General features: G+C 37.5%; 1 protein-coding gene across 1 annotated transcript in view; it reads right to left on the reverse strand.

Moving 5' to 3' along the window:
• Nucleotides 1-9858, reverse strand: part of ELP2 (elongator acetyltransferase complex subunit 2) — a gene marked incomplete at its 5' end in the record, with an annotated part of 34896 nt that extends 25038 nt beyond the window's left edge. Inside the window, 4 exons of the mRNA XM_010013220.1 lie at nt 4117-4181; nt 7816-7893; nt 9026-9176; nt 9773-9858. Of these exons, the coding sequence (XP_010011522.1) occupies nt 4117-4181; nt 7816-7893; nt 9026-9176; nt 9773-9858 (380 nt within the window). The remainder of the gene's footprint in view (nt 1-4116; nt 4182-7815; nt 7894-9025; nt 9177-9772) is intronic.
• Nucleotides 9859-11280: the final 1422 nt, after the last annotated feature.

Genomic DNA, 11280 nt, shown 5'->3' on the forward strand with positions numbered 1-11280 from the left:
CTGCTGTTCTCTAAAATCACCTTCCCATCAAACACCACCATTTAGCTTCTCCTTGTTCTGCATTTGCAGTCTTACAGAATGATCTGTGTATGAGACACACTACCAGAATAGCTTAACAGAAACTTCCAAATCACACTGTTTTGGTCTTAAGAATGTGTTCTCACAGCCACCTAAGCCTCATCTGGCTAGTCATTCCTGCACTCACTGACACTTCTGGATGTGACATTCCAGCTAGGTATTTATGTTAAAACACCCAACTGGTTATCTGTAAATAAAGGCAGAAGCAGCCCAGGAAGAGAGATCAACCAGCAACCTAAAGGTTTTTCTGAAGACTACATGTTTCTACCAATACATTAAAAATAAAAAACCAACACCTTTTTAGCAATATGTATTTCAGATAATAGATAAAACACCTATTTATTCATTCACTTACATGATCTTTGACATAATGCTCTGTATTTTACATTGACCAATGTTAGGTGGTAAATTTATTACCAACTGAAGGATTGGTTCAGGCTGAATTGTTGCTAACATTCTTGTCTTTTATGGTTACGTTTATGTTAAACAGTGTGAATACCTTCTGAAACTTGACTTTAATATTAATCTAAACACACATCTAATAATTTTCCTATTTTCAAAGTGTTGAGATTTTTTTACATTACCTGTATTGTCTCACATCAAAGAGAACTATTAAGAAAAGCAGACATTTATTTTCTCTTTTTAAAGAGCAAAACTGATTACTCTGGGGTTATTAATACCACCCCAGCTTTCCAAGTTATTTCCCAAACAGGCATTTAGGCACTGCTTAGCCATAAGTCAAGCATGCAGTTCTTCCGTGCTACCGAACAAGTGTTCACTCAAAATTTTCAGTATCTTGTTTCCCATAAAAATAAAAACTGTCCACTGAAACTGAGGAAGGAGTAGTGCTGCTGTCAGGCCTTCTGCTTGGGTTTTTTGGTATTGTTTTTGTCATTTTCTTCGAAGTCTGTGTCTCTTGGTATCACATATTGTTTGTTCAGGTTTGTGTTCTAAAACTGCATCAATTTAAAGCTTCTTGCAGATGCACATGGTCATTATTTGTAAATTATTCAGTCAAAGTTTTTATTATTGTCTAGTTTGTAAATACAAGTATTTTGATGTATCATTCTTAAAGATTTTGTTTCTATAGTCTCATATTTCTCCTTCTCCATTTCAGTTTTTCCCTTGGTCCTCACTGGATACATACAAAGTTACAGTACTAACAGTTCAAACTAACAAAAGCTCATGGTCTGACTCACCTATTTCACAGGCTTTCCCACGCCTCTTAATTAATTTCTGACCATTTTTGTGTAGCAGCAATCCAGTCCCTTCTCTTTTAGGCAAAGAATAAAGCTGTTCTGTAGGTAGAACTAATGAAGCCAGACTGTTTGTGAACATGCCCAGCACACTCTGCACAACTAACTCTGCCCACACTTTGCATATATGTCCTTCAGGACCAGACTGGTAGTATTGCTTGACAAATTTGGCAACAGAGGTACAAGTCTTCCCATCTTTTCTCCAATGGACACTAGAGGTGATATCTCTCCTCTATCTAGCTGTTAATGTCATGGAATTAGAAAGAGTCTGAATTATCTTTGAGTCTCTTTTTACACTTTTCAATCAGACCTAATTATTTTGAGGAAACATAGTCAAATACACTCTGCAGTATCTTCTCTCAGAAACCAAGCTCAAAATAAAAATGTCTTCTTTTAAAGCTCTATTTTGATACTCTGATTTACTTACCTCCCCTCTGTAGGCCTGTAATATCTCAAGCAGGAAGATATATAATGGTTTCTGAAAGATTTTTCCCTAGGTATTTTTATAAATCAATACCTTCTTGCAAGAACTCAGAAAAGCAAAGAGTTCATTTTCTCTCTACCGTTTAACACAGTAAGGGATATGCGGGTAGAAAGTCCTAAAGGATTTGAAGCCTGCCCACTCAATTTCAAAAACCAAGCAGTTTTTATGAATAAATATATTTCAGCTGGAAAATTAATGAGTTTATCAAAAGGCAGCCTGAATCAGCTAACTAAAGATGCCTCATCCTCCCTCAGAGTCTAACAGTGCCCTCCAAGTTTCATTAGGATATCCCGTTATTAACTTACATTCTGCCTTTGGGTACATACAATCTTTTTTAGGATGTCAACTATAAGAAGAGGTTTCCAAGAGCCACAACTAGCAGGACAGAGCTACAAGCCCTTAACAGTAAGGGAATGATGCAGAAGCTTAGATTCCAATTACTCTTCTATACTAAGTTCTAGTAAAAAATGGCAGGATGAAAGTAACAATCTTCAAATACCTTTAAAAGTTCTACAGAAGCCATTAAAAAAAGGTGTCAGCCGATCTGAGATAACCCAACTAAAGAGGAGAACCTCCCTCTAGCAGCTAGGAAGGAATCTGTATCAGAAGGCTTGCAAGGATATTTTCATTCTGTTAACAGCTGTAGTGCACTACACAGGCACTTTTACTCCACATGGAATCAAGTTTGGGCTCTTCTCTTTCAGATCTGTACAGTCTACTTAATTAAAAGAGATGTTCTGGAAAGTTAAGACAGACACCAACCGGAAGTCCCACCTCATTTTAAAAAAAAAAAAAAAGAGACTCTGAACACCAACTCTGCCAAGACAGCTGGTGAAAACACTTCTTAAAACTGAAGGTGTGAAAAATAACATATGTAAAATAAGAGAAAATTCCTCACCCCTTGTATGAACAAGGTTTCCTACCTCCAAAAACAGACAGCGCCATAAATTACTTATGAAACTGAAGGTGGAGCTTGTTTATTCCAGTTACTTTCCTTTATCCCCCACTGACTGCATTTAAGAACAGCTAAGAATATTGTTATATTCAAAGGTTTGGTCAAAAACTGGCAAAATAAGTTATGTATATCTAAACATTTTTTGCCCTCAAACTGCATATTATTTGTTAATTTGAACCATACAAGAAAACAAGTTCCAGATCTTTAATGAGGAAAATCAACTGCACAGCCCCTGAGATAAAAGTCTTTCTTCAGCACACTGAGAACCATAAGTGGCATTCTGCCATTGCTAATTCCCAGAGAATCTCATTAAACTGATGTAATTCATAAACTACATGGGAGGGGATGGAGGGATGGGAAAGCAGCTAAGAAAGCAACCCTTCTTTCTTTTAGTGGTCAAGAAATCACTGAATAGAGCAGATAAAGGCTGAAGTATTTATTTAATAAACAACCACAAAAAGATCTTGTTATTGTAGATGACAGCGTGAACAACCAAAATTATCTATGAAGTAGCTTTTATCTCTCTCAAAAAGTAAAAGGGATTATCTGTTTTTTAATCTCTAAGGGCACTGTGTCTGAACAAATCCAGAAGAGTAAGTGATTTCTACATATGTAATTTTCAACAGGGGCTTCTGAATAGTAGGATCATTGGTGCATCGGGGGCAGTGTTTGTGGTTTGAGTTTTAGTTGGGGTTTTTTTAAGGGAGTGACAGAGAGAAAGAGGTAACATTGACTTCTGTTTTCGAAAACAGTTATTCAACATATGCTTTAGAGTCTAACAAATGCAAATGCAAAACAGATGCAAGAGAGGACACAATCTTCCTAGTGCTCCAAAGGAACATTTATCTGTATGAAAAACTTAAGATTGCCAGCTTCCAAATAATACATGAAAAATGCGTGTGCTTTTAGATCACATGCTCCTTCAAATACTGCCTTTGACATTCACAAGCACAGAGCATATTTAGCAACAAACATACAATTCCACAGAGTGGAACAGATTTATTTTAAGAGTTTATAAATTGAAAGGAACATCTTTTCCATATGAACCATTCAATGCATGGATACACAATACAGAAGGACAGTCATAGCTATGAATAGAAACACAGGATATCTTCATAGAGGGGTAAAAAATAAGAAAAGCTAACACTTATATGCACTGAATCCAACTTCAATGTTCTGTACATGCATTTCATTACTAGGTAACGGATGAATTAGGTAGTTGTATGTTATGGCTATCTAGAGACATAGATTAGCTATGGAAGAGCCTCAAAAAATCCACAGCACAAATGAAAAGAAGCAGAAGATATGAGCAACGTTCTGAGCAAGAGACAAAAACTGATTACCTGATCATTCTGCTGTATAAATAAACTTATTTTGCAGTCATCACCACCGCAAGCCAGTATTGGTACTGGAAAGGAAAAAAAAAAGTCTCCCATTACTCAAGTGACAAAAATCTAATATTGTAGGATACACATAAATATGTAAATAATATAGTATCGATAAGTATATTAATACTGACAGGCAAGAATGATACCACTTTTTTTACATTTTCTTAGAGACAGAATACTATTTGAAATAAACTAGTATCTCAATAACACAAAACTCTCAAGTTATTTTGGCATGTAAATAATAACTACAAATACTTGAGATGCTAAAGAGTATTTCCCTTCAAACTCACGTATGTGTGAGAAGTGCAGGTATTAGATTTTAATTAATTATGTGTATTTTATTGATCTCAGCAGCCAAGTTGGAAACTGTAGTCCAATTGCAATGCGGGGCAGTGATTGCCAAAGCTCTTCAAGTTCACTTGTCTTTTTTTATTTTCACCTGTTGTAATTCAGTTCTGAGGAGACTATTATTTATCAGAGGCCAAGCTACAGCAACACAGTTATCCAAGTGGTAGGAAGAATCACAGTACATGACAAAACAGATGATCAAGACCAGTGAAACAGTAAATTGTACTCCCACCATTTCAGCAGCAGAGTTTCTGCAGACACTGCTAGACAAAAAGCAACCAACCAAAAAAACCAGGATTAAGCATCATTTCGAGACTTAGAAAACAGCTGCAAAGAAACTCTTTAACTAAAAGGTTGCCAGTAAAGCGCTTAAGTTATAACTCCAGGGGCAAATCATTTTTCAAGTTTTTATGAACAATCTATTGGCTTTCCCTGTTTGACTTCTCCACAAAAATAGCTCTTAACTTTTTTTAGTAATTTATTTTCGAGGACAATCAGTTTAAATACTAGGCATCATGAACTTCAATGTCTTTTGAAAGTTAAAACATCCGTTATGTACGAATCAATTTTCAATGCAAGCTTTAAATTTCTTTGCTTAGTAAAATTAGAGGTTACTGTAAATGCTTCTAGTTCAGGAGAGTAGTTTACGACTTTCAGAAAAACAAATATGCATTTAATTCCTGACTTAAGAAATGCAGATTGTCCTCAAGAGAAAACCTTCTTTAAATCTTAATAAAGCTACCAACATAGACTTCATAAAGATTTCAGAGCAGCTCCTGAAGTTATCATAGATCATTTTTCCCTGAAGGTCATTAGAATTCCAAACTCCCATCACAAATCAATGTTTCTGACAAAATGATCAGCAGTGAGATTTTTAATAATGTATTTAAGCTACTTTATTTAGACTTTAGAATTAACATCATACTCTGAATAAAACCAGTTCAGTTGTATGGGCTACTATGTCAGGTTTAGGAAGAAAATACAACACATGGCTCTGCTATATTAAAAGACTCTTTATAGATTTCTAAGGGCAAACACCTCTAACCATACATTTATGGTTCAAAATCTAAACTGTTTCTTGACAACTTTAGCAGCACAAATCATTCATATTGGAACTGGCATTAAAAACATAAATGTGTAGGTTGTTTGGGGTTTTTATTCCACACGAGACCTTCACAAATAATTTCTTATTTGAAAGTAATTTCAGTTCTTCAGAAAAGTAAAGTATTCTTTTTCAGGTTATAAGCACTGTACTGTTTTGGATAACTAATTTGAACTGGGACAGGAGGAGGCCGTAATTAAGGATTCTCCTGTTCTGAATGCAACTTCAAGCAACATTGGGCTTTGGTGACTATCACAGCAGAACAAAATGCTTGCTATGACACCATCTAAAGAAGCTTCAAGCACTCCACGCAATTCTGGTTTCAGAAGCATTTAGGTTTAAGAATTAATACGACAGTCTTTATTTAAGGTGTTTCCCAAATGAATGGTCACTTCTTTATATACAACATGATTTCAACACTAAAAAGACACACTACTCTAGAGCCTTACAGTGAGAATCTCTTACCTGTACAGTATCATAAATGAATAAATAATCTATTGCTTTGCAATATGAATTTTATACTCATTAAACTGGCACCACAGACTCTCCACTTCTAACGAAAATTCATGATGGAGGTAATGATTTTTATTTAGCCCCCAGCCTTTTCATTTCAGCTCAACGACCGCCTGTTAGCATACTTACAGGAAAAAGAGGTTTAAAGTTCTTTAGCTATGCAGCTGCTACTTTTGGTATCAGACATTAGCATTTTCAGATGGGACAACTCATCTTGCTAGAGCTTTCATATCTCTTAGAACTATCACAAGCCAAAGAATGAAATAAGCTCATGTATAACTGCTCTGGAGGCATGCAATCAAACAACACATCAGCGTGGAACACATGCAGCAAATAGCTGAAAACTCTAGATACAGTAAGAAACTGTGAAAGGCTCTAATGATACTTAAACACAAACCTAATTCAACACATGTATCTGGCTTGGTGAGACATTTAGTTGTTTGGAGGTTTTGGGGCTTGGGTTTTTTCTTTTTAATCTTCTACAAATTTGCAAATGAGACATTTAGTTGTTTGGGGGTTTTGGGGCTTGGGTTTTTTTCTTTTTAATCTTCTACAAATTTGCAACAGAAGAATGTGCCTCTGGCAGGCTGTAAAGTCTGAACATTTACATCAATATAAGACTATAAAAATCACACAGAGTAGTCATCAAATTAAACTTGTCTAGCATTTCAAGGTTTTCACATTTAAGACTGAACAGGTGATAAATACTGCTCATTAATCTGAAATTTTAACACAGGCCTGCAGATTCTTTTTCTGGATCTTGCCCTTCAATCCAAACAAGAATAAGCATATGCAGCAGCACCACAAAGACTGGGTGAAACTAACAGCATCATCCTATCTGTCCTGGGTTCAGCTGTAACAGTTATTTTTCTCCTTCTTAGTAGCTGGTGCAGTGCTGTGTTTTCAACTTTAGTCTGAGAAAAACGCTGATAACACACACGTTTTCAGTTGTTGCTCAGTAATGCTTACTCCAGTCAAGGACTTCTCAGTCTCATGCTCTGCCAGGGAGGAGGGGAAGCCAGGAGGAAGCAGAGACAGGACACCTGACCCAAACTGGCCAAAGGGGTATTCCATACCACAGCACACCATGCCCGGTATATAAACTGAGGGGAGTTGCTCGGAAGACCCAGATCGCTGCTCAGGTTGGGCTGGATATCAGTCAGCAGGTGGTGAGCAATTGTATCCTCTCCTCTCGTTATTTCCCTTATCATTATTATTACTGGTGGTAGCAGTAGTGGTTTGTATTATACCTTAGTTACTGGAGTGCTGTTATCTCAACCCGTGGGAGTTACATTCCTCCGATTCTCCTCCGGGAGCAGGGGTAGAAAGAAGTGGGGGAATGAGTGAGCAGATGCGAGGTTCCAAGTTACCAGCTGCGCTTAAACCATTCACTTACAGCCCTGATATCCCCTTTTTAAGCTCCCTGTCTCAAGAGTTCAAGCAAAGTTCTTCATTTCAGCATCATTCTGAAGACACTATAATCAGTCAATATTTTTCAAATTGCTAAGAAAATACTTACATACAAGATACCAGTGAAAATCTTTAGATACAAGCAACAGCTTAGGCTGATTCCATAGAAAATAAAAATTATTCCACAACGGTCTGCAGTCAGTCAAATTAAAATCTGTTGGGGGGATTTCTTAGATTTTACATATCCTGCATTGATATTCAAGATGTGCAGCCGTACTTACCATTGCTGCCAGGCAAGAAAGATAAGCAGACATCCATAACAAATCCATTTCCAAACTGCAGAATTTCAATGCATTTAGCTAGGAAACAAGAACGACAGTGTTGATCTTATTCATCATAAGTATTACAGTTATACTGTAATTTCCTACTTCATTATGTAGCTAAAATTTCCCATTCAATTTTATTTTAAGGAGCTGAAAAGCTTCCACTCTTTTCAGAAGCCTAAACAACGCTATCTTCTGTGGGGCCACAGGAATTCATCCAGTTAGAAGATAAGTCGCTATTCTCCACTGAGTATTAAAGTTGTACAGCTTCACTGTGGTAAAACATCAGAAGTGATAAATATTGCAAATGAGATCCTGCGGCAACAGCATTCACTACACAGAAAGCTAAAACTCATTCCATGACCTGAGCAGACAGAGAGACAAGCAAAAACTTGCAAACACCCCTGAGATCTCTGTTTCTATGAAAAAGCCCTCTGACAACAGCAAGAGAAAAAGGACAGGACAGTACATCATGGTGTTCTTTGGAAGCAGGAGAAATGCCTTCCAGAACATGGGACTGAAGATCAGTAACTCCCCCCTATTTCACTTATAAAGGCAGGGCAATGCAGATAAAACCAAGTAGCTTCAAAGTGCAGTCAGTATAACTCAACTTAGAAGTACCATTTTAAATCTAGATTATCCACACTATTTATTTCTTACATATTTCAAATAGCTGTTCTGCCACATTTTTATGCAAGAGCCTAGTTCACCGGGTCAATATCCTATTACCCCAAACTTCACTGGACTCAAGTCAATAGTAATAAACAAGTGACCGGTTTAATCTCGCCTTTCTAATGCCAGCATTAACTATTTTACTTCACACACGTATACATATAGATAGTCTGCCCGCACATTACAGGGCAAAATGATGGTTCGGATTATCAGATTCTGCACACATACTTAAGAGAAACAAGTAAATTCAGCAAACACATCACTGATGAAAACAAAGATAAATCATTCTGCAGAACAACACTAACCCAAAGCTGTTTATCTAGCATAACCCTTAGCTTTCAAAGAGCAATACAATGGTTTGATGTACCAAAGCTGCAGGAGAAATCAATGTAGTTGCAATAAAAGATGTTAGTACTTAGCAGAGTACTTCAATGGATAAGCATGCATCATTTTTATTAAGCCAGTTTTTTGCTTCCAAAGTTTGTTAAAAAGTTACCTTCTGAACCATGTCGAGACCAGATTCTCACAGTAGAGTCAGAAGCTGCAGAAGCTATTAGCAGTTTTAAATCAGGTTCATCTGACTGGTAGACAGCATCCACAGCACAAACAGCTTCAGCATGGCCTTTGAGAGGAACCCTTTTCACAAGCTGAACACATCAGAAAGTTTTACAAAGTTTCAAATTCCAATAACTTATCTGAGAGAACTTTTCAAGCCATTTTAAGAAATATTTTAACACTGAAAACAAGTTCTATAGCTGCAACAGCAGAGCATCTGCCAAGCTATGCTTAAGTTATAGCATATTCCAGGAAAATACAAAGAAGGGTTACATAATAATGACTATTGACGTGGTAAGATTTTGTTCAAAGCTGAACTCAAAATGAACCTCATGGTTCACAGATTTTTAAGGCAGCTTAAAGGAAAGTGCTACATGCGATCAGAAAGCTGACGACTCAAGAACAGACAAACAGGGTCTTTTAGACATGCTAGACAAGTCTACCTGACAACTGGTTAGCTAATTTCTTAATGAAGGCTGATTAGAAAAAGACAAATGACAGAAGAAACAACATTTAAAGTAACACACAGCATGACAGAATATCAACAATTTGAAGTACATACACAGAGGGTTCAAAAGTCAAGTTAAAATGAAGAGTTATGAATAAGAAATACAGACAAAACAGGTAATTTGTGATACATGAGAAACTACAGCAGGGGGAGTTTTACAAAGAGGTTATTGCTGCTCACCTGGTCATTCCATGCTCCTGTTCCATTCCACTCCCACAGAATGAGCTGTTTATCAGATCCACCAGAAATTAACTCTGTTTCAGAAGCTGAAAAATATGTTTTGGCAAGTTTTGTAAACACATACTTTTTAACAGCAGTCAACAGCATCAGCTACTACTCACAAAAATATAATTTATCAACTGTAAGCCTCTATCAAACTGTAAATTTCCATCAAAACAAAGTACGGCTGAGTTGTACTATGCAGGACAGCTTAAAAGCAAAGGTATTCTCTAAGACAACAGAAAGGGAAAAGTCATAGGAATATCTAAAGTTCTGTATGAATGTGAAAAATATCTCTTTCCAAAAAGACTCTCAAATCCAATAGTATAATATTTTCTTTCTTTTTAGAAAGAAAGTTTGGTCTTTATAGAGGATAGGAAAATAAAGCAAGAGAAGTCTAATGGAAAAGAATTCAAAGCTTCACGTGAAAACTCAATTCCCAAGTTCCCTGAAAATAACTTATTTTAATCAATTTTAAGAAGAAAATGTTTCAGTGCAACTAGTTGAAAGGATGGCAGTTTGTATCACTATTAAAAAGGAATGTTTTCATTTAAGTACTCCTCCCTCAAAGCAACAGGCACATTACATTAACACTCTAATCAACAAAGCTCCATTTTTCTTTGTCGGTGTCTCTAAATGCCTAAGGGCAAGAATATGTGCTTTTGAAAAGCCTGCACTAAACAGTTTTAAATCCTGGAATTACTATAAAGGAAAAGCCTCACAAGGGTCTCAAACATTTCCAACTAGAAAGAATGCACACACATATCTCAAAGGCGGGTGCCAGGAGGATGGTGGCAGACTCTTTTCAGTGGTGCCCAGCAATAGGACAAGGAGCAGTGGTCATAAACTAAAACACAAGAAGTTTCACCTCAACAGGAAGAACTTTTTTACGCTGAGGGTGGGAGAGCACTGGAACAGGCTGCCCAGGGAGGTTGTGGAGTCTCCCTCTCTGCAGACATTCAAACCCCACCTAGACATGTTCCTGCATAAGCTGCTCTAGGTGGCCCAGCCTTGGCAGGGGGGTTGGAAGCAGATGATCTCCAGAGGTCCCTTCCAACCCAAACCATTCTGTGATTATTTTCTCACGGATATTACCTATATGCAACTGAAAACTTTACAGTCTAGATTCCTTAAAAAGCGTCGCAAATCACTTTAGAAAGCCAAAACACCCAAACCTCCAGACCCTTACTGAAGAGACCGGTGACAGCAGAAGCATCACAGCAGCCCACCTGTCAGAGACACTGCAGCCCCGGACCAGAACGGCCTCCCGGGCTTCCGCCGGCTGCGGATCCCAAAGAAAACAACCCAACCGGGTCCCCTCGCTTACCGGGCAGTTCATCTGAGTTTAGCGGGCCAGATTCCTGCGGAGCCACCTGTTAAATTCCCTGTAGGGAAGCTGGGCTTAAGGCGAGAGGATGCGCTGGAAAGGGGTCGGCTCCCTATTTCCTTCAGTTTACACCCATTGCCAG

The sequence above is a fragment of the Nestor notabilis genome, unplaced genomic scaffold (assembly GCF_000696875.1).
Source record: "Nestor notabilis isolate BGI_N333 unplaced genomic scaffold, ASM69687v1 scaffold984, whole genome shotgun sequence".
Lineage (NCBI taxonomy): Eukaryota > Metazoa > Chordata > Aves > Psittaciformes > Psittacidae > Nestor > Nestor notabilis.